Raw genomic sequence first — 24,388 nt, forward strand, 5'->3', positions numbered from 1 at the left:
GAATTCCTAGCAAATGGGGATGGGTCTACCTCTGGAACACAGCAGTCAAATATATTAAACTAGAGAAAACGCGCAAATGTTTTCTTCCCTGCAACAAAACCAATATTTGTGCAAATTGTTTGCACACTATGGCCTGGTTTGCATAACACAGTAGGTCAAACTATGGCTTACCAAGGCCTTACAAATTTATGAGCTAAAGAGGAGCTTTGCAACTCCTTTGCTGCTGCTTTATTCTTTGTTGAACTAAGCTCAGCTTTGGCTTAGCATGTTGTCCAAATTTGGGCTTCTGGTTAAGTTGTTTCTTCACTAACCATGAGCTGTAGCTGAGTAAAAAAGGATTGGACTGCCTGCCCCATCCCTGTCCCTAACACACACACACACACACACACACACACACACACACACACACACAAAACTAAGCAAAGTTGCTTAGTCTTTTTGCCACCTCCTCCTTGGTGTAGAAAACATGAGCAAGCCCTTACAGCTACTAACCTGCAAACACTTCTTACTGAGTTCCCATACCAGACAGTGACTCCCAAAAGCTGCCGCTTGCAGCCACCTTTGCAGCCAATGTGATTATAGAAAATGCAATTGTATAATAATGGGGGGAGTTCAAGACTGCTTCCCAAGTAAAATATTTGCTTGCTCTTTTAAAAGAACTAAGCCAAGACTTGAGAGACCCAAGCGACAAAAATTTATCCCATTTCCCCTCAAGTTAGAAATACAGATTTAGAAAAGAATCAGTCTTTTCCTTCTTTCAGTTAATTGTGTTTTTGAGAGACTGATTCATTTGGCTGGAGGAAGAGTAAACATTGGTTCCTTGTGGTTTTTGCATTATCTAGTGTAGCTCCAGCTCCTCAGTTAGTAGTTGTAATTGTGTGTCCTTTCTCATTCTCAGCTGATCCCAGGCAGATGGCAAAAAAGTTAAGTACCAGCACCTGTTAAAAGGTTGCTCAGATACTGATAATGAAAGTCAGGTCAGCTTGCAGCAAAGGGGAAATGGCTCTGCAGATCTCCAACAGGAAAGGTAAGTTTCCAAAGACGTTAAACAGAAGGTTTGAAAAGCCACTGCAGTGGCAAAGTGCATCTTGCAGTACACTACAGTGAGCCAATAGTATGAGGTGATTCATTGTGTTGTGAAGTAGACAAAATGATCTCTAGACTTTTATGTCTTTTTTCCTAATGGGTTTTTGAAAGCTGGTGGGGACTCTCAAGTGGTATGTGCAGGTCACACCTACCAGGCAGTGTTTGGGCTTAACTAGCAGGATGTGTTTGTGTGCGTGCATGCGCATAACATGAAAGAAATTGCCTGGCAGTTTGATTTTGGGCAGCAAGAGAAGCAGGCTGTTGCATTTAGCTAGCAAGAAGCAGCATTGGGGTAAGCTGCAAAGATATGCAATTGCTTAAGCCTTTGATGAACCCATGATCCTTTAAAGATGGGACATTGGCTGGCTTGCTGCCTACAGTGCACAGCTTTGTATATTTGTAAATAAGCACATCTTACAAAAATGCCACCGGTCTTTAGTACTTCTTGGCCCTTGCAGGAGAACCACGCCTGAGACTGGCTGCTACAGCCCATCCCAGGAAGGATAATGTGTGTGTGATTCTTATATGATTTTGAATTTGAGCTTGGCGCATGATCTGGTTTGTGTAATAAGGCTCGGCCCTAGAAATATGAGAAGTCATAAAGAGTGAACAGAGGATTTGCAGTGTGACCTTTGGTCTCAACGGAATAAGCACATCTAGTGGTGGATTGATCTAGGTCTAATATTAGCAAATGTTCCACATAATGGGAATGTTAAGGCAGGGATCTTCAAGAGATGATCCACAGAAGAAATGGCTGTTTCTGCTTTCTCCCACCTGGTTCTGTTTTGCAAATGCCTCCAGGCTATTCTCAATTGGCAAAGGAGTAGTTCTGACACTGCCTTCCAGAAGATAAGCTAACCCTCCCTATATTTTCCACTCTGACCAGAAGAGCATTTCATAGGAAACCCAACTTCCTTTGCTTCCTCAGTCAGTTTCAGTTAAGGCTTTCATTTGGCTTTGGGAGGGGGGCACCAATTTAAAAACAACCTGGAAGAAGGCATTTGAATGACGTAGTGGTCAGAGAAAGCATTAAGCACTTTCTCACCTGATTCTAACTTCCTCAACATTATTGTTATTGCAGAGATACAGAGCTGGCTACTCCGTATTTCCCCCATAACATCTAGTTCTGCTCCTAATCCCTTTTTCATCTGGTATAAGGAGGCAGGCACAGAATCTGGCATGCTCTCTTAAGTGTTTATAGAATGGAATTAGACCAGTCATTGTTAAGGTAGTTGTTATTCTGAATGGCATTTAAAATTTATCTGCCACTAATGGAGTGTCCCTTCGAGGAAAATATAACGTATTTGTGTGCATGTGTGCACACTCAGTCAGAGCTGAATTCTTACCTGCTATTGAGGTGAGCTATGTGAGAAGTGACGTGACCCGGAAGTGTCTCCGGACAGCGCTGGCCCCTGGCCTCTTAAGTGAGATGGGCGCACAACCCCAGAGTCTGTCAAGACTGGCCCGTACGGGCAGGGGTACCTTTACCTTTACCTATGTGAGAAGTGAGGTTACAAGGTGCCAGACAGAGGGCCTTCTCGGTAGTGGCGCCCGCCCTGTGGAACATCCTCTCATCAGATGTCAAGGAAATAAGCAGCTATCTTTAAAAGTCACCTGAAGGCAGCCTTGTTTAGGGAAGTTTTTAATATTTAATGCTGTGGGTTTTTTTAGCACCCAATTGGGAGCCACCCAGAGTGGCTGGGGAAACTCAGCCAGATGGGTGGGGTATAAATAATAATTTTTTATTATTATATAGAGGAAGAAGATTGTGTAATGTTTAGGACTCCTCTCCCCTCTCTTGTCCATAAATGTGACATACTAGCAAGGTGAGAACTGCACTACTGATACCCACTACTTTATACTTCTGCAGCTGTATTGTGGCAAAGCCAAGTAGAAAAAGAAGACAACAGCAGCTCTGAACATCAATGTTTAAGTGACATTTGGAGAATCAATCCCATTGGGTGTTGCTTAAAGAACAGCAAGTACCTGTTTGGTATTCATGTTTTCCTAGAGACAGCAAGAAAATAACCAGGGGCAATTCTTTGATCGAATCCACCATCTTGTAGACAATGACATGGAATTTAATCCCATGGGTTAAGAAATCCTTATCATTGGCCAACACAAATGTTTTTAAAGTGGGTCTTCTAAATTGCACTTCCTACACATTATGAACCTTAAGACCTTCCTGTTTAGACAGGAAATGATCAAGGGAAACTGAAATTGCAAAGCAACCCACAAAGTGGGAAAGTTCAAAGAAAAATGTAGCCATGCATTATGTGCTAGTCAAGTGTTACCATTTTATCTAATATATGACCACACACTTTCAGTTTTCTTCCCCCTAGGGTGGTTGTAAAGAACAAAGGAATACTAAATTATAAAAACTTAAGGAAAGTATATCCTATTGATCGTTCTATATGTATGAACAGAACTCTATGATGTCACACTTAATAGTATTAGTTTCAAAATTATTAAGAAGAGAAGATAAACATAAAACATTAAATGACCATACTCACATTCAAATTAATTTATATTATAATGTTGATATTTTCTTTTAAATATTTTCTTTTTATATAATCTTTATTAAACTTAAAATCTAACACCCTCTAAACAGAATGTCTCATGATATATAGCGTTTGCCTTTGCATATGCAAAACAACTTATAAAACTACTAAAATCAATTATCAGTAAAATAACATTTTAAAAAATATTTTCTATACAGTTTTACATGAAAAAATACATCAAATGAAAATCAAATGCAGGAAAGACCCACATTTAAAGCAGCATAACTAACAGAAAAGCAAAATATTCTCTTAAGCCTTAAAATGTTACAAATAAAATAATTCCATACTCCTAAAGCATCATTAGCAACTAAACGCAATAAATGAGACAGTAACTCAACCCTCCTGCACAAAACCAAACCAGTACAGTGGTACTTCTGGTTAAGAACTTAATTCATTCTGGAGGTGCGTTCTTAACCTGAAACTGTTCTTAACCTGAGGTATGACTTTAGCTAATAGGGCCTCCCGCTGCCGCCACACGATTTCTGTTCTCATCCTAAAGTAAAGTTCTTAACCCGAGGTACTACTTCCAGGTTAGCAGAGTCTGTAACCTGAAGCGTTTGTAACCCGAAGCATTTGTAACCCAAGGTACCACGGCACGTAACTCCCAGAAAGTTCGCCATGAGGTTTGAGCTGAAATGGGTTCCCCACCTCTGCTATAGCTATTTGGAACAGGTGTAATTACTATTATGCTCTGATGAGTTATGTGGCAACCCAGTATGTGAAAGTGGAACTACATGTATGAGGTTAAAAAGAATTTCCAAGTCTGTTTTTCCCTAAGGTAGGGTGGAAGAATTGGCAGCCACAGGTGGTTAAGTCTTTCAGGCCTTTTAAAGGATTTTCTCCCTATTCAAATTCCTAAACTGGAACTGCAAGGCTATATGAAAGCAGCAATTTGTAAACTTATTTCTGAGCCATGCTGAAAGTAGGACACCCTGATCTATATACTTAGAAGAGTCTTATACTAGTACATTATGCCAGTGTATCTATTGAAACACTGCTTTAATAATAATATAAACATTCACCTCTCTATATTTTTAGTAATAGCTACATTCTTAAATTCTATGTGCAAGTCTATGTTTCTGGATGTACAGGCCAAATGCAATGCATAAGGGATAATATACTGAGCAGTAAAGTTGATTTAATTGGTGATCCACTTCTGCTTAAGCTGTTAATTATTTTCAGAACGAGAACATAGCTGTTGGTCAGGCAACACAGTCACATACCATTTACTCCCTTACAAGGAACGTCAAAATTGCGTTGACAAAAATATGGAGGGGGAGTGGCAGGGAGCAAAGTTTCATCTGCGGTTCCTAAATATTCAAAGTCTGGGAAGAGGGAATTGGACATGTTAACTTATTGAAGGGAAATTTGGGGAAGCCTGTGCAAACTAACAAAATAAACCTTGCATTCCTACACAAGTCTACTTAGAAGTCTCACTGTTTAAAAAGCAGCTTCCTCCCCAGCAAGGATGGCTAATTCTTTTTGGGCCAAGGGCCATGTTGGTGATCAGTCACCCTCCGGGGGCTGCATGCCTGTGGTGGACAATAGCCAGTGTGTGTGCACTACACATACAACCCAATGCAGTTCACACACTTGCCATAGCCATTCAACAAATAGCACACACCCCAGGAACTCAGGCAACATAGCTGCCGCTGCCTCCTCCCTCTCACACCTCCAAACACAGTCCTAGTCACACATACATTCACAGCTTTTACAAACAAATGCCCATGCAACCAGCATTTCCAAGTCATGTCCACTCCAGTGTGGAGGGCTGGAAATGCTTTCTCGGCTCAGAAATCTGGGCAGAGTTTGCACCCACCTCCACTATTAGTGCTGAGATTGGGAGGGGTAGAAATGTTGCCTTATACTCGCCCCAGAACTAACTGTGCCACGTTAATGATCAAGTGCAAAGAGAGCATTTTCACCCACCCCAGCGCTGCAGTGTTTTACAGCGGTACCTCAGGTTACATACGCTTCAAGTTACATACGCTTCAGGTTACAGACGCCGCTAACCCAGAAATAGTGCTTCAGGTTAAGAACTGAAATCGTGCTCCAGCAGCGCAGCGGCAGCGGGAGGCTTCATTAGCTAAAGTGGTGCTTCAGGTTAAGAACAGTTTCAGGTTAAGAACGGACCTCCGGAACGAATTAAGTACTTAACCCGAGGTACCACTGTCTGTGTGTGTGATGCTGCCTTTTACTCTTAAAGAACAGGCAGAGGGGTTTATCTCTGACCCCAGTGCTGTGGTGCTTAGCCTGCCTGCTCTTTAGAAAGGATTTCAGTGGTGAGATCAGGAGATAATGCCCTCCGCCTGCATGGTAGAGAAACTGTTATGGCAGTGCTTTTGCAGCAGCTAGTAGGTCCTTGGTGTGCATTAGATGTGCATCAATTTGAAGACACTGCTGGGTTGTTCAGATGAACCCAGATAGGCACTGCAGTGTGAACATCTGCATTGGCTTCCCATTCAAAAGGTTGCTTCCATGTGTGGATATCCCTTGTTGGATCAGGATCACGGTATTTTATTGTAACGGCTTTTTATTGTTACCTAGGAACTCCAAAATAAAAATGGGTGGTTCATTTATTCAGAAAGTCACCACCGAAATACAATGTTGAGAAAATACAAGAATGTATTTTCTATTTAAGTCTGCTGTATCCTTCAGGCTGTTGGGTTCATTTGTTGGCATTTTGTGCTAGCCGCTGCTGCACTTTCTGATAACTTGGTTCCCCTTTGAGTTCCACACATGCCATCCTTATCTAGATAAACATTTATCATATGAGATAATAGCCTATTAATAACCAGGGATCAAAGAGCCAGGCCACTGTTTCCAAAAACAAAAAGGAGATTTAGGTTTATGTTATTGAAATAGCAGAATCATGCCCCACGCCACCCCAATGATATAGTGTCAGCATAATGGTTAGAATGTCAGACAAGGAGCATGGAGAAGCGGCCACATTTTCCTATTTGCTTTTGGAGCGGGTGATAAGGGTGAATCTGCAATTGCAGAGCTTTAATGGACCTTAAATACTTTGAATAGGGGGGGCATCCCCTTCAAATGCAGATCTGACTCAAAGTGTTGTTTAGAATCACCTCCACAACTAGCCCATTTCCCTGCCAATGTATTTTCCTCCTTTCCATGCAAAAGAAATAACCCTTACTTTTGAAAAGTGTGTGTATAACCGGCAGTGAGAAACACTGGAAAGACGATACTTTACTGGCCCCTTGTTTCCATAGAAGTGATGTATCTGAGCATGTTTGGGAGTGCAATTTCCTTCCAGGGAGCATGGGAGTTGTGATTTACTGTGATTTCCAACCATAGGAGCCAACACTTAGGGGCTGAGATCCCTTGGCACCCCCCCCATAAAATATTTGAGGGAGCTGGGGGCCCCAAAGTTGATGGGCATTGCTGTTCTTGAATGGTGTTTGTGCGCTGGGTCTTGCGATTTATTATGCAGGGCGGAGCTTACCTGAGTCCGCTTGCTATGTTTAGTTGTTTGGCATAGCACCCCTGTTAAATGTATATACACCCTGTTGTGTGTATAAATCCAAAGTGATCCATGCACAGAAATCTACCTTCTGGGAGAAAGCTATAATTCTGAAATGGGGTTGCTTTTTTAAGCTACCTGTACTATTTAATGTTTGTAGATGTGTTTTATTAGAAATATAGATTTGGTCAGAATTGTGTTGTGGGACAGGAAAATAGTTTGTATAGAAGTAATTTTTTTTGTACAATGATGTACTTATTTGTGAGATGCAAAATGAAAGCACCTGCCTAGTTATGAGGGTAACAATTATTTTACCTGTGCAGCTAATTTCCCTTTTACTTTTTTTCTGTGTAGGAACATGATTACACTACCATTTCTGTTTTCTTGTTAAACAAAATATGCTGTTTACAGTTAACGAGGAACAGGAGAAAGAAAACATAAAGCACATTAAAATTGCACTGGATTTTCAAAGGTGCAAGAGGAGGATATCTTTTTTGGTATATAATTGTCAATTACCTAACGTGTTAGTCAAGCAAAGAATTACCGGTATACTTAACAACTGAACCACATGTGAACACAATTAGAATTTCTTAAAGATACTTTTGTAGCACTTGGACATTCACGTTTTACAGCATACAAGAAGTTAGCCGATTATTTCAAAATACATTTCTTAAAATATGTTAAGCTGAAATCAGGTGTTTTTCTACATCTTTACCAAGCTAGTTTCCAAAGTGCCAACCCCATCCCCAGCAATCCCATGGTATTCATTTAGAGTTTGTTAAATAGTTCCACTTCAAATTCTGATTTTAAAATTTATGAAGTTTTGCAAGAACACTTCACTTTTAATTTTTCACTTTTGTTTTGAGCAAATATCAATGTATCATAAAGACATTGTTGCTGAGAGCCAGTGTGGTGTTGTGGTTAAGAGCGGTAGACTCATAATCTGGGGAACCGGGTTCGTGTCTCCGCTCCTCCACATGCAGCTGCTGGGTGACCTTGGGCTAGTGACACTTCTCTGAAGTCTCTCAGCCCCACTCACCTCACAGAGTGTTTGTTGTGGGGGAGGAAGGGAAAGGAGAATGTTAGCCGCTTTGAGACTCCTTCGGGTAGTGATAAAGCGGGATATCAAATCCAAACTCTTCTTTAAAGTCTAGTTTACCCGGAGCAAACGAATATTATTATTATTATTATAATTAATTACATTTATATACCACCTTTTATCCCAAGCAGATCATGGTGGTACACATGGTTCTTCTCCCCATTTTATCCTCACAACATCCCTGTGAGGTAGGTTACGCTGAAAGATGGTGACTGGCTCAAGCTTCATGGCTGGGCAAGGATTCAAACCCTAGTCTCCCAGGTGATAATCCAACATTGTAACCATTGCACCACACTGTGTTGACTGAGTACAGGTTAAGTTAATCCAACAAACACACTGAGAGGGTCAGTTAAAATAGTATTTGTATGTACTCTATATTTTTGCAAATCAGAAATTACTTTTTAAGGCTGCATTCTTATATCTCATATCCAGCTCCCATTAATGACTTGGCTACAGAGTGTGGTTAGTGAGGAGAGGGCTTATGTGCCTGAATTCAGAGAATGTGCTAAGCCAAACCTTGGTATACCTCAGTGTGGTGTAGCAGTAAGAAAGACTAGGGATGAGCAGAGTGGCTGCAAAATCTTCTCCAAGACCCCACATGTTTGCTCAGTCCTTGTAAGCAATAGTTTGGATTACCAGAACATGCAAACCAGGCCAGTCTGAGTGCCCAGAAGAGTTTTGGAAGGGGGGGACACACAACAGAGGCACAGAAAACAAATGAGGCATTCTCAGCTTGGGGTAAAAATGTATTTTTTCTTAGTTTCTTTCCCTACTGTCATTCATGTCTAACTAAGACTAAGGGCTGGTAAAACTAGCAAAAACGCAATGTGCTTGAAACATGCCATTATGGTGGTATAAAAAGGCTTCTGTTGTTATTATTTTTCTATTTAAGATTAATATACTTTTTAAAGATGCATTTTTTTAAAAAAAAGAGTACCCATGTGTAAAATCAATTATTTTACATACTGAACAAAAAAAAAGTACATTTCCACAACTTGTTAATAGTCTTACAGTGGGAAGAGGATGGGCTGGAAGAGTCTCCAACTTGAGTTTAGATAGATAGATAGATAGATAGATAGATAGATAGATAGATAGATAGATAGATATATGCTGTGAACTTACCAGGGAGTAAGCGCCTATGAACATACTGAGATTTACTCCTGAGTAGACATATATAGGATTTCCCTCTGACTTATTCTCTCAGCCCTGCTTATGCTTCTCTAGTTATAGTTCTGGATTTTCTGGGCCACTGGAAACAGCCTTGCAAGGTGGGCCACTGAGAAGTTCTGATGCACATATTCATAAGGTACTACTGGCCATGTCTCCACAGTTGGGGGGCAGTGATATTTCTGAATGCCAGTTGCTGTGAATTGTGGGTAGGCAGAGTGCTGTTGTGCCCATGTCCTTTCCCACGGGCATCTGGTCAGCCCCTGTAAGAGCACGATGCCAGACCAGATGGGCAAATTCACCTCATCCATTAGGCTCCAGGGGATGCAGGTGGCGCTGTAGTCTAAACCACAGAGCCTAGGGCTTGCCGATCAGAAGGTCGGCGGTTCAAATCCCCGCGACGGGGTGAGCTCCCATTGTTCAGTCCCAGCTACTGCCCACCTAGCAGTTCGAAAGCACAAAGTGCAAGTAGATAAATAGGTACCGCTCTGGCGGGAAGGTAAACAGCATTTCCATGCGCTGCTCTGGTTGGCCAGAGCGGCTTAGTCATTGCTGGCCACATGACCCGGAAGCTGTCTGCGGACAAATGCTGGCTCTCTCAGCCTATAGAGTAAGATGAGCGCTGCAACCCCAGAGTCGTCCACAACTGGACCTAATGGTCAAGGGTAAAGGTAAAGGGGTAAAGGGACTGACTCTGGGGTTGCGGCGCTCATCATGCTTTATTGGCCGAGGGAGTTGGCGTACAGCTTCTGGGTCATGTGGCCAGCATGACTAAGCCGCTTCTGGCGAACCAGAGCAGCGCATGGAAACGCCGTTTACCTTCCCGCCACAGCGGTACCTATTTATCTACTTGCACTTTGACGTGCTTTCGAACTGCTAGGTGGGCAGGAGCTGGGACCGAACAATGGGAGCTCACCCCGTCGTGGGGATTCAAACTGCCGACCTTCTGATTGGCAAGTCCTAGGCTCTGTGGTTTAACCCACAGCGCCACCCGCGTCCCGGTATGGTTAGGGGTACCTTTACCTTTATCAAGCTCCCCTTATGTCCTCCTGCAGTTTCTGCATGTAATAGAAGCCAACTGCAATTTTCCTGTGTTAGGAAATCACTGTGTTGGGTAATCCCAGCAGTCTAAGAAAACCAGACATTGCCTTTCCCCCTTAAAACATGTATCAATTTAAAAAAAATCAAAAAAAATCAAGCAGCCAAAACTTCAGCATGACAGTTAAAAGGTATTCAAGGCCTTAGGAGCCTCGAGTCCTAAGAGCTCTCCACAGAGACCCCCTGGCCAGACCTCCTAAGAAAAAGGATAGGGCGGGGCCTTGAAGGCTCCGCCCAGGAGCAGCCACGCCCCCTTTAGGCACCTCGAAGATTTGCCGCGCTCCTATAAATGCCGCTCAAGAGCGCCGACATACACAAGCTGGGCTTTTCCCCGGGGGCGCGGGTGGGCGTCGCCGCCGCTGGCGGTATCAGTGGGCTGCGGCGCTATTGGCTGCGGCGCACCCAAGAGCGCCCCCTGACGGGCAAGCGGCACCTTTAGGAGCCAAGTGACAGGGCGAGCGCCGGCCCGCGCGCCAGGCGCTGCCAGCAACCCTGCAGGAAGCTTTCCGGGCAGCTTTCCTGCCCTCGAGGCGAGCCGCGCTGACGGGAGAAAGGAGTCGCCGGCCTTTTCATCTCTCTTCTCCCACCTCCGGCGCGGCGGCGGCGGCGGCGAAGTTTGTTTTGGCCCAGCGGGATGAGCCTGCCTTCCTCCTTCGCGCCCTAAGGGCGGGGGCCCCCTTGGCCGGCTTCTCCGGGCGCAGCCACCCGCTTTCGCCCCATGGAGAACCCGGCGGGCGGCGGCACCACCGTCCCAGCTGCAGCGCCCGCGGAGCAACAGCCCCAGCCGCCGCCTGCAGCCGGAGCCAGCGCGGGGGACTCGTCGGAGCAGCCCGGCGGCGCCGAGGCGCTGCCGCCGGGCTCCGAGGTGGTGCCGGAGGGCAACGGGCCGGTGCTTCGGCAGCGCTCGCTGCGGGCGGTGTACGTGCTCAACGACGGCCCCAAGGGCGGCTCGGGGGCGCGGAGCCCCGAGGCCGGCGCGCTGCAGTGCCTGGCGCGAGCTTGCGAGGCCGAGGGAGCGCAGCTCAGCACCGTCAACTTTGGCGAGCTGGACTTCGGCGAGACGGCCGTGCTGGACGCCTTCTACGACGCGGGTGAGTGAGGGTAGCTGGCGGAGAGAAAGGAGGCCGCGGGAGCAGCCCCTCTGCCCAGGGGAGGGGGCGAAAGCGAGGCGCCGGCTCCCTCAGCAACAGGCGCCCCCCAAGGCGCCACGAGCGCTTCCAGCCTCTGCCTGCCTGCCTGCCTGCCTGGCGGCGTGTTTTCGCTCAGCAGCTGAGGAGAAGCTGTTTCCTTGGCAGGGCGAGGGGCGCCCAAGCCAAACACCTGTCCTGCTGCCCCGAGGGCAAGCGAGGCAGCGGGGACGCTCGGCAGATCTTTGAAGACTGGAATCGCTGGTTAAAAACAAAACAAAAGCCCTTCCCCCGAGGTGCGGACGCGCCCTCTGATCTGGTTGCGCCCTTTGGCCCTTTATCCCAGGAAGGTTGTCTCGGCGCCAAGAGATCACAGCTTCCCCTCTCCCGCAATACGTGTGGCTTTCTCAGGACCTCTGTGCAATGAATGAGGAGAGGGCTCTTGTGCTTCTAGAAGTTGTGCCGAAAGGCGGGAGGGGTTGATTCCTGCAGGCGCCGCTTTTCTCAACTTTGCAAGAGGACCCGCTACTTCCGATGCTGCACGGCTAGCGTCGAAAGCGCAGGAGCCCGGCCTTTCTTTGCGTGCTGCCACTGGCAGGGGTGCCAACTTGAAAAAAATACTGGGCGTGGGGTGGGGGGCAGGCGAGCCCAGCTCTGCATAATCAATCACGTGACACGTGCACGCACACTTTTTGAATGGCAATGCTCATCAACTTTTTTGGGGGGGGGGCAGCCCTTTCAAATATTTTATATTTGGAGGAGGGGGCGAAGTGAACTCGGCCCCTAGGAGTTGGCACCTGTGGTCACTGACGGCCCCATGTTCCAGTCTCAGGTTGTGTGTGTATGCAAATGTTTTAAAAGCTTCTATTTAAATATATTTCCAGCTGTGAAGCCGCCTGCTGTTAAGAAGGCAGTTTGCAATGAAGAGGAGGTTGGCATGCATGCTTAACGCGCTGCTTTCTCCTCGTAAACCGTCTAGGTGCAAGATAAAGTGCACCGTTGCGGTAAACGGATGGGGAGGGAATCTAAGTATCTCCTCACTGTTCCAAATAACACCTCCCCCCCCCCCGCAGTTTAGCAGCAGTGAAGAAGGTTCTCGGGGTTTACTTTCACGTGTAACCTCATGTTGTGGGGAAAATGCATTATGTACATGCATGGAGGCAATAAGCCTAGTATTCCTTCACATCTTCCAAGACAGTGCCTATTGCAAACAAGTTACAGGGCCAAGTCCTAAAACTAGCAGGGAAGTACAGAATAGGAAGGAAGTGACATGGAGATGCTCATTTGCTGTCCTTGAGCAATAGATATTTCAGTCTCAGTTTGTGCAAATAGAATGGTAGTGGCTAAGCAGGGTTGTGAGGATATACACCACAGAAGAAGCCCTGCAAAGAGCTTTGTGCAGCTGAAGAAGCAACATAAGCAAAGCTTAATGGAAACCAGGATAATCAGCCATCATATTTCAAAATGTGCAGTGAAAGCACAATACAGGGGCAATTGTTCCTCAGTAGGGTCTGCCAGGGTGGGCACCGTGCTTGCCCCCACCCCAGCATGCACCACCACTAGTCCTCCTTGGTGGGTAGAGCAGCTGCCAGCCTCCTGCTTATGTGCTCTCCCCCCCCCCCCATTGCTCACAGAAGATGCTCATATGGCTACAGCTGGGGGACCCAACTGGAAATGTGTGTTGGGTGGAATTGGCATGGGGCACCCACAAAGGCAGCCTGCCCAGGGCCCCCCCAAACTCTAGATCTGTGTCTGGTAAATCCCATTGTGTTCAATGGGACTTTCATAGGCAGGTAAAATATGTAAGCTTTCTGTCTTAAACATGGTTTTTCACAACGTCAGGGATGAGAAACCTGTGGCCCTTCAGATGTTGCTGGACTGTGGCTTTGATAATCCCTGACCAATGGCCATGCTGACTGGGGCTGATGGTGAATGAAGTCCAACATCATCCAAACAGCCACAGGTTGACCACCATTGCTTTCCTGTGTAGTACACCTTAATGGGACCTCAGTTTGGCTTCTTGCAAAACTTACAATGTCTTTAATGAATCAACAGAGGCTCTCTTGCAAAGCAAGAACACATAGGAATGACTGAACTAGTGATCATCCACAAATCTAGCATTCTTTCTCCAGTAATGCCTGTAGAGACCAGAATCAGCCAGATAGCCCTGGAAGTTCGCAAGCAGCCCATGAAGGCCATAGTCATCTCTGTTGTTTGTCCCCAGCATCTTGTGTTCAGAGGTACACATACTGGCTAAGCATGGAGGTTTCATTTGGCTTTTATGGATAAATGCCATTGAGAGCTCTCTCTTGCATGTCTTTAAAGAAGGGATGCTTTGGACAGGGAGAGAGAGTTTGTTCTTGGAATCTTGTAAGAAGAATTATGCATTTGTAAAGGCAGTATGAAGATTATCCCTAAATATTCTGTAGAATCATTTGTTACTATGAGCCAGATCCTGCCACCTTGTAATAAACCATTACGTGGCTTCGCTTACCTCTCTTCTAAGGACCTTGTTTTCTTTATTTATTATCTTTTCATTCTGGGATAAGGCGAGAGGTTGTGCTCTGTCTGTTAGCTGAACTAGAAGGCTTTATAACTAGGCAGATAAAGACGTGAAAGAACAGCTATTTCTAGTAAGCATTTGGATGAAGGACTGGGGGGAAAGGAGAGAAGAGAAACTATCCTGTTACTCTGCTGCCAGCTCCATGCTACTATAATAAGGTAAAGGACTCCTGGACTGTTAAGTCCACTGAAAGGCTACTATGGGGTATGGTGCTCATCTGCTTCAGGTCAAGGGAGCCAGTGTTTGTCCACAAACAGCTTTCCGGGGCATGGCTGAACTGCTTCTGGCGCAATGGGACACGTGATGGAAACCGGAGCACACAGAAACGCTGTTTACCTTTCCATTGCAGCTGTACCTATTTATCTACTTGCACTGGTGTGCTTTCAAACTGCTAGGCTGGGAAAAGCTGGGACAAAGCGACGGGAGCTCACCACCACTGGCAAGCCCAAGAGTCTCAGTGGTTCAGACCACCCGTGTCCCTTGCTATTGTATTAGCAGTGATGGTGTGAGTATCTTCAGTTTAGGACTGAGAAAGGAGAGCCCCCCTCCCTATTTTCTCTGCTCCATAGTCCTTTACCTATGCCACTCTCAACAGGGCTGATCCTATTGTCCTACTAACTCATTTGTTCTTTGCATTTGATCAGCATAGTGATGTTATTCTTTAACAATAAAGGTGAAAAGCATTCTGTTCCTTAATCACAGAGACTTTCTCTTGGGTTTTAATCAAAATGCAAACCAACACCAGGTTCTGTTGTTAAGCACAAATGTGTATTATGGGCCAACTTTCTGCCCTGTTTAATACTGTTATCTAAAAGGAGTTTCTAAGTATCTGCATGACTGGATGATACAGATAGTTTATTTAAAGCATACCTTAGTTCAGTTGAAAAGTATTTTCTGGGAAATGAATTGGTTTAGAATATGATAATCAGAATCCCCCCCCCCCATATTTACATTGGACTCCAAATCAGCTCTGTTAATGGGGCTTCACATAACAAACTGCATTTCATTTACTGTTGTTATGTACTGTATTTTTCCGTGTATAAGACTAGTTTTTCTCCCTTTTAAAAAATGTAAAAAATTAGGGGGCATCTTATACATGGATGCTTCTTATAGACGGAAAAATATGGTAACTAATGCTGCAGACCTGTGGACTTTTACCTGGAAGTAAGTCCCATTGGATACAATAGGATTTGCTCTTGAGTAAACATGTGTAAGCTTGTGCTGCCTATTTGTTTAGAAACCTCAAAGGAAAAGGGGGGAAATGAAGTTGGCAAAGCACCATGCAAAATTAATTACTACAGTTGTTTCAGAACATTTATCAAATCTGCAGGTGGAAAGAAAGTCAATACCTTGCTCAGTTTATTCTGTGGAAAGATGCATCTCTTTATTATTTTACACACTTGCAAAAAAAACCCAAAAAACCACTTTGACCCTGACATTTCAGCTATGAAAGAAATTAAGCCAAAAAAAGCATTACAGAGAGTTTAATTGTTCTCAAGTTCCAGGTCATCTTAACTTTCCTATATTTAAAAAGTATATAAAGTGAAATAACAGTCAATGGCTTAAGGTTTTGTTTTGTTTTGTTTTGTTTTTAGTAAGGTGACACTGATTCAAAGAGATAGAAGGGACATACTTTTCTTGTGGTTAAAATAACATTTGCATTAGCATCCAAGTACAGGGGTAAGAGGCAAATGATTTATTCATTTAGCTTTTACATACAATTGCCTAGCCTGCAATAGTTATAGTTCCAGTGGTTCGTACATGGAACTATTCGAGCATTGTGTTACTAGCACTTTATTTAAAAGTTTTTCGTTGGCCATATTAATTTATGGGTCTTTACAGATAATAGGTATGATGACAGATTCCATCAGTGGAGCCTTGGCTACTCCTTACCCATTATGAAGATGGTAGAATTACATATGCTAGAAGTTGAGATAAGGAAGGCTTGAGTTGCAGGGGTAACAGTGAAGATTGTGAAATGACATAGGGATATTGACACAGGTTTCCGCAACCTTGTTCTAGAATGAATGCCTTATCTGATAGACCGCATAATGTTCTTGTGTGATGAGAGGAAAGCTGTTGTTTCATTCTACCCCAGGCTTCCTCAACCTTGGCCCTCCAGATGTTTTGAGACTACAATTCCCATCATCCCTGACCACTGGTCCTGCTAGATAGGGATCATGGGAGTTGTTGGCCAAAAACATCTGGAGGGCCAAGGTTGAGGAAGCCTGTTCTATCCCTTAGAAAAGCACAGAAGTAGTTTGAGATACCGGTACATTGTATGTTTTTGTTGACAAGACATCCTGTATAGAGCCAATGTTTTGGTGTAGCTGTTTTTATTATTGAAAGAGAAAGCTCCTTCAGGCAAATTTTATTTTGGGTTTCAGTGCAATATAAGGTAGCTGTCTAAAGGTAAGATTGTAAATTGGCATGTTACCTTTTCATCTTGATAGTGTGGATAAGCTTTTGGTTGTATCTGATTTCATTGTGTAGTTACAACATATCCAGGAATAAAGATATTACTTTCTTATCTCATGCTTTCCTGGGGGTGGTGAGGGTTGGCCTTCGTAGAAAAATAATGTGTAGAGCCATATTAAGTTTAGGATGATTAATAGGAATTATAGATCAAAGAATATTTGCAGTAGCAAGGTTGCTATGTAAATCTTGGGTAAATAGTTGATTAAGTTGCAATAGAATTGATATATTATATTGGGGTAATGCTGTTATGCAAGTTGATACATACTGCATGTTTGATTAAGCATAATTTTTTTAATGCATAATATTATGCTTGTTATTCAAACCAGGGACTATGTGATTCATAGTTCAGTCTCTTTCCTACTTTGCTACAACATCTTTTTATTGGTTTGGGGGGAAAGGCATAGCTTATTGGCCCAAGACATCTTGGGCAGTGTGGGACATTCTCCCAAGGCCAAAGCCCAATTTAAGAGATAAGTGCTGGTAGAAGCCATATTATGGTAGCTGCTTGATTTTTTGTTTTGTAGGGATCGGGAAGAGGCTGTCGGAATTTTTATTTATCAACAGCTTCAAAAAATGAAAAGGAAGGTACTTGATTTGATTTGACAATGTTTATATGTCTATTGCCAAACAAATATTTTTGCTGTAGCACATTTGACCTGAGAAGGTCAAAATACTAAAATAAGAAGATCTGCCACTTGATCAGTTCAGGTTCACTCTTCATCCCACTGAAATTAACTTCAATTGTTTGGAGTAAATAGTAAGACTGATTTTAAAATATGCTGCCATTATGTAGTAATTGAAACAAATTGTCTGAGGAGCAGATGCAATTCATTTGATACCTGAATGTAGAAAATAAGCAGCTTTGCTATTTTTAGCAAGTGATGAGTGTTCCAGGAGAATGATGATAGATGGAGTGTTTGGGTACAATTGTAACTCTACACCATAGTCTTGGGATATATTTAGGAAAAGCACTGTTTGATTATGCCTGTTACTTCATGCAGGCTCAATTCACTTTATATGCCATTGCAGAATCATATGTAAGCTTGGTTCACAACGTGAGCCAAGTTATAATTTGTTTAAATGAAATGTATTGTGGGAATAAACAACTTGGGTTTTTATTATAATATTTTGCAGAGAAACCTTCTTAAAACAACAACTAGTGTTAAGGTAATGGATTGCACACACTTGTTTTTCTCTGATGTCAGAAGGTTCTTTGTTTTTTTTTTTATAAATATTTATTGAGATTTTTTAAAATACAAAATGCAAAAATAATAAACAATATAACATGGATCATAACACATTTTTCAGAACTTCTTTGGACTCCCTCGCGTCTCCCACTCCCACTTACATCGTTATAAATTTTTTCCAGCAATTTATCATCTTGTTTATATTCTTAAATTTTATTCAGTTAATTTAATCTATTCTCCACAAATTTATGTTTCCCTCAATCTCACTTATCGTCAAGTTCAATCTAATTCAGTGGTAGGCAATTATTTATGATCTAGCATCCTTCTTAGCATTCAACCAAATTACAATACTTTTGTAGATAAATCTTGAATTTCTTCCAGTCTTCTTCAACCCTCTCTTCTCCCAGGTCTCGGATTCTGCCAGTCATCTCGGCCAGTTGCATATAGTCCATCAGCTGCATCTGCCATTCTTCCAGTGTGGGTAGATCTTGAGTTTTCCAGCTCTTGGCAATGAGTATCCTTGCTGCCGTTGTTGCATACATAAAAAATGTTCGGTCCTTCTTTAACACCTTCTGGCCGACAATGCCCAAAAGAAAGGCCTCTGGTTTCTTAGTAAAGGTATACTTAAATACCTTTTTCAACTCATTATAAATCATTTCCCAGAAGGCCTTCACTCTAGGGCAAGTCCACCAGAGGTGAAAGAATGTTCCTTCATGTTCTTTACATTTCCAACATTTATTATCAGACAAATGGTATATTTTGGCAAGTTTAACTGGGGTCATGTACCATCTATATATCATTTTCATTACATTTTCCTTCAAAGCATTACATGCAGTGAAGTTCAGCCCAGTGGTCCACAACCTTTCCCAGTCCTCAAACATAATATTATGCCCAATATCCTGAGCCCACTTTATCATAACCGATTTAACCATTTCGTCTTGTGTATTCCATTTCAGCAGCAAGTTATACATTCTTGATAAAACCTTAGTTTTTGGCTCTAACAATTCTGTTTCCAATTTCGATTTCTCCACCTGGAACCCTAGCTTTTTGTCATTTTTAAAAACTTCTTTAATCTGAGCGTAATGTAACCAGTCTCGCACTTTATCCTTCATTTTCTCCAAACTCTGCAATTTCCAGTTGTCTCCATCTTTTTCTAATATTTCCCAATATTTTGGCCAGTTGGCCTCCATATTGAGTCTTTTTCGGGCCTTAGCTTCCAGAGGTGAAAGCCACCTCGGAGTTTTATTTTCCAATAAGTCTTTGTATTTTGTCCAGACTTTAAAAACTGCTTTCCTGACAATGTGGTTCTTAAAGACCTTATTAATCTTAACCTTATCGTACCATAGATATGCATGCCAGCCAAAGGCATTATTAAACCCTTCCAAGTCCAATACGTCAGTGTCCTCAAGAAGTAGCCAGTCTTTTAGCCAGCAAAAGGCTGCGGCTTCATAATACAACTTTAGGTCTGGCAGGGCAAAGCCCCCTCTTTCTTTCGCATCAGTTAGTATCTTGAACTTAATTCTGGGCTTTTTGCCCTGCCAGACAAATCTAGATATATCTCTCTGCCACTTCCTGAAACACTCTGTCTTGTCCACAATCTGCAATGTTTGAAACAAAAACAACATCTTTGGCAATACATTCATCTTAACAGCAGCGATTCGGCCTAACAGAGAAAGCTTCAATTTTGTCCAGCTATCCAAATCTCTCTTAATTTCAGACCAACATTTTTCATAATTATCCTTAAATAGACTCAGATTTTTTGCTGTTATGTTTACCCCTAGGTACTTTACTTTTTTAACCACAGTTAGTTCCGTTTCTCTCTGAAACTGTTCCGACTCTACATCTGTCAGATTTTTCCCCAACACCTTAGTTTTCTGTTTATTTAGTTTAAATCCTGCCACCCGACCAAAATCTTGAATCAGTTGTAATACTCTTTTTGTACTAGATTCTGGCTCCTGCAGGGTCAAAACTAGGTCATCTGCAAAAGCTTTAAGTTTATATTGTTTCGCTCCGACCTGAATCCCTTCCACCAACCGGTCCCCTCTAATCATATTCAAGAGCACCTCCAGGACTGATATAAATAACAAAGGGGAAATCGGGCAGCCTTGTCGTGTTCCTTTTTCAATTTTAAACTCTTCAGTGACCACATTGTTTACTATCAATTTAGCCTTTTGTTCTGAATATATTGCATCAATCCCATTCTCAAAACCCCGACCCACTCCCATTTCTTTTAAATTTCCCTTCATAAATTTCCAAGAGATATTATCAAAGGCCTTCTCCGCATCTATAAAGATTAACACTGCTTTTGTATTTATATCAATTTGCAAAAGTTCCAAAATGTCAATAATGTTCCTTATATTAGCAAACATGTGTCTACCTGGGAGAAAGCCTGCCTGATCTTTATGAATTACTTCATTTAGAACTTTTTTAAATCTACTTGCCAAAACATCTGCAAAGATTTTGTAATCCACATTTAAAAGGGAGATGGGACGGTAGTTCTTAAGTTGTGTCTTTTCAGCTTCCAATTTTGGTATCAATGTGATAAAAGCTTCCTTCCACGATTCCGGCGTCCTCCTCCCCTCCATAATTTCATTGCTAACCTCCATCAGTGGTTGAATCAAATGGTCTTTTAATATCTTATAATACTTGGAGGTTAGCCCGTCTGGCCCTGGAGATTTGCCCGGTTTCATGTTTTGAATGGCTTGTTCAATTTCTTGACATGTTATTTTACTGTTCAGGAGAGATCTATTTTCTTGTGACAGCCTTTTAAGTCCATTTTTCTCCAAAAATTGTTTTATCTCATCCTCATTCTGCGGCCCTTGAGTATATAATTTTTTGAAGTATTTCTGGAAACACTTTCTAATCTCTGTGGGGTTCTGAATGTTTCTTCCTTCAATTTCCAAATTTGTAACTGTATTCAATTTTTGTCTCTTCTTCAACTGCCAAGCTAGCAGTTTCCCACATTTGTTTGCCGATTCAAAAGTTTTTTGTTTCATTAATTTAATCTTCCACTCTATTTCCTGATTTATCAGTTTAGAATATTGTGCTTGATAGAGTTTGATTTCTCTCAAGATCGGCAGGGACTTCGGGTTTGATCTTAACTTCTTCTCCAATTCTTTTATTTTCTCCAAAATCTTATCTTTTCTGTCATTTTGTTTCCTCTTCCTTGCCACGTTCTGTTGTATCAAGAACCCCCTCATCACAGCTTTACTTGCATCCCAAATAGTTCTTTTTTCCACCGCGGTGTTCATATTTATCTCAAAGTAATCCTTCAATGCTTTCTGGGCCTTCTTAGTAATCTCCTGATCTCTGAACAGATTGTCATTCATCTTCCATCTAAAGGAGCCAGTTGGTAATAGTATCATATCCATTTTCAGTGCATTATGGTCGGAGCAGGTTTTTGGGCAGATTTCCACCTTTCTGACCTTCGGTGCCAGACCTCTAGTTATCCATATTTGGTCGATAGAAGGTTCTTTGATCCAGCAGAAGCTTCCACGAATGAAAATTGTGCAGGAGGTGATTTCTTCTGATTCCCCCTTTCATCCTACAGTCTCCTGCACCACCTCTCAGGATCCCCAAGCCTGTAGAGCAGATGGTGACCAGGGGCGAATTGGCAGAAATAACTCCTCACCTCCACCGTTTCTTTCCCTCAGAAAAGAATTGCTTCTCTACTTTCGTTGTGTGCTTGGTGTCTCATCCAGTGGAGCTTTGTAGGGGGTATTTTGCACACTGGTACCTTCTTATAGCTTGTTGCGACTTTATTTGCAAGGATATAAACAACTTGCATCTATAAGGTTCTAGACACTGCTACTGTAGCAGGTCGGTTTCTGGAGGCTTCCATAGTGTCATGTGTTAATGGATGAGTTTCAGTTGATAAGGCTCAAGTATATGGACAAGGTGCTAGACAGTAGCAGGTTGCTACTTGTGTTCTTGCCCAGGAGACTGCCAGCTGGGCCAAGGAGATGATGACTACCTTTCTGAGAGGAAGTGGTGCCAGGTTGCCTGAAAGAGGCATCAGGGAGACCAGTTCTTAAGAGACCTTCCTTAGACTCAGAAGATCTGAATATAGTCCCGTTGCAAATGTCACCTTCCTGGGCAAGGTTCTTATGTGGCTCATAATAGACCAACTACAGGCACTCTTGAACAAGTCAAGCACTTACGGACTGCCTGAAGGTACGTGGCTGGCCACAGTTGGAAACACTATTCTGGCTTATATTAATTAGGTTACTGGGTGAGTTTGTGACACAGATAACATTTCCAGATCACAATATCCATGATGCTATGCCCATTGTTAAATTTTGATTTCTAAATAGTGGCTGTAACTAGTTAATAAGATCATATATGAACACTCTTGGTTATAATATTCATGATAGAACATATGAAGCCATGTGATACAGATTCAGATCATAGGTCCACCTAGCCCAGGGTTGTCCCAATTGTCACCAGCTATCCAGGTTCTTAGCCCTGCTTAGCCAGACCTGCTTCTTCATCTTCTCTTTTGAGATTCAGTTATTCTGGGAACATTGGCATGCAATGCATGGACTCTATTATGGGATTGCAGTCCCTCCCATTTATTAGAGATCCATGTAGGTAAATGGTCTTCCCACAGCACTTCATATGAACCAACTGTTTGGCTAGAGGGATGGTATTTGTTTCATAAGGAATTGCAAGGTGAAAAATAAACCCTGTTTCAATAAACTATGTATGGGTCATCAGCTGTGCTGCATTGTACAGTGGCCTAATCGATGAACACATTGTGTAAATGCTCTCATCAGGAAAGTGATCTGCTTTCATGGCATTCAGTCTCCAGAGCATACACAAGCACAAACCCTATGTAGACTTATTTTGTTACAGCTGTCCCCTCCCCCCCAATATAAATGAATAAAACACCACTGGCAATCATTTAAGTTTCCTTTGGCAATTTTTATTTTTGTTGTGTGGCTCTGATGAAATGTGATGAGATGTAAGTATAAGTCTTTGCCAGTTTGGAGGGATTGGCTATGTGACATTATAGTGTTATGATGCTGGCAAAGTGATCCCTAACAGACTAGGGCAAGTGGTGCCCTCAAAATATTGTGATCTATGGGTAGACCCATTAAAAACAATGCACTTAAGTTAGTCATGTCCATTAATTTCAGTGGGTCTAGTGTGGGTAGAACTAACATTGGATACCTCCCTACAACTTCTGCTTGTAAGTTATGAGGTGGATCAGTTAGGGAAAGAATGCAATTTTGAAAGGAAAAATCTAGCATTTCCAACATTGTCTATAAGGAAAGATGAGCTGGTTTAGGAGATAGGCATGTTAGTTTATTCCTCCACCTCCCCTTCTAACCTTATCAAATTTTCTTATTACAGATGTTGCTGTAGTGGATATGAGTGATGTCTCCAGACAACCATCCCTATTCTACCACCTTGGAGTTCGTGAAAGTTTTGATATGGCCAATAATGTTATACTCTATCATGACACTGATGCTGATACTTCTCAATCACTGAAGGTACAGTGCCATTTATTGTAAATTCCTAATTATGTTGAAGATACGTTTGTTCCTGTCATGCTATGAACAAACGATTTGAATGAAAAGCCCTATTTAATTCAACAGAACTATTACCAGGCATCACAATAAAGTTATAAATGTGTGCATTTATAAACTAAAGTCTTGGATAAAAAGAATGTTCAGGTTAGAAGACTTAAGTTTCTTATGAATTAATTATCACATAAGACCCATGGAAATAAGTTCCTTCATATGGCTTGGAAGTAGTACTGTTCAGTGGCGTAGCGTGGGGGGTGCAGGGGGGGCCGGCCGCACCGGGCGCAACATCTGGGGGTTAGGGTTAGGGGGCGCAAATCCACGGGTTAGTGGGCGCAAATTACTTGCCTTGCCCCGGGTGCTGACAACCCACGCTACGCCACTGGTACTGTTCACTCTAGCTCAAAAACATATAGGAAAATCAGAGAGGTGCTCCTATGTAACCTTCAGATTTAATGTTATACCCAAACAGCCAATCACTAGAACTAAAACAACAAGCGAAAGTATGGATGCTTACAGCTTTGAGTTGCAGCTTATTACAAAATGATTGTACTCTGTCATTTGGAACATACTGCTTACATAGTGCTTAAGGTGGGAGCCTTAACTTAGATTTATCATACTTTTGGGTTTACAAGTGAATTTTAAAGAGCCTTAATTCTTCTCTTCTATGGAAGAATTTTTGACCCTAGTATTTCCATGTTTTTGGAAGGGAAAATGACTCACATTTTCCATGGAAATAGACCAATGTTGATTTGATTACTAACCCAGAATAGGATCATTGTGCTTGCCTTTATCAAGTGATTGGATAAGCTATACCTGTTAAATTCTTCCTGGTCAACTACTACTACACTCTACGCTAGTTATTTTACAATGCACATAGGTGCACTGTGTCACTTAAAACAATTCTGTATTTGGCAAAATTTCATTAGTGATATAAAGAGCGTGTGACTGGGAAAGTTTAATTTGTTGAATGTCTGTCTAAATATTACTCTTCTTTCATTTCTGCCTGAATA

General features: G+C 42.6%; 1 protein-coding gene and 1 long non-coding RNA gene across 3 annotated transcripts in view; one reads left to right on the forward strand and one right to left on the reverse strand.

The window, feature by feature from the left end:
• Positions 1-16,411, reverse strand: part of LOC307214001 — a 257,787-nt gene extending 241,376 nt beyond the window's left edge. Inside the window, exon 1 of the long non-coding RNA XR_013837811.1 lies at positions 16,317-16,411. This is a non-coding gene — a long non-coding RNA (uncharacterized lncRNA). The remainder of the gene's footprint in view (positions 1-16,316) is intronic.
• MAP3K15 (mitogen-activated protein kinase kinase kinase 15) overlaps positions 10,800-24,388 on the forward strand; it is a 69,106-nt gene continuing 55,517 nt past the window's right edge. For both annotated transcript variants that reach the window (XM_079972199.1, XM_079972200.1), the window contains exons 1-2: positions 10,800-11,583; positions 23,203-23,342. In XM_079972199.1, the coding sequence (XP_079828325.1) occupies positions 11,211-11,583; positions 23,203-23,342 (513 nt within the window). In that variant the 5' untranslated portion in view covers positions 10,800-11,210. The remainder of the gene's footprint in view (positions 11,584-23,202; positions 23,343-24,388) is intronic.

The sequence above is a fragment of the Podarcis cretensis genome, assembly GCF_951804945.1.
Source record: "Podarcis cretensis genome assembly, chromosome: 4".
NCBI lineage: Eukaryota > Metazoa > Chordata > Lepidosauria > Squamata > Lacertidae > Podarcis > Podarcis cretensis.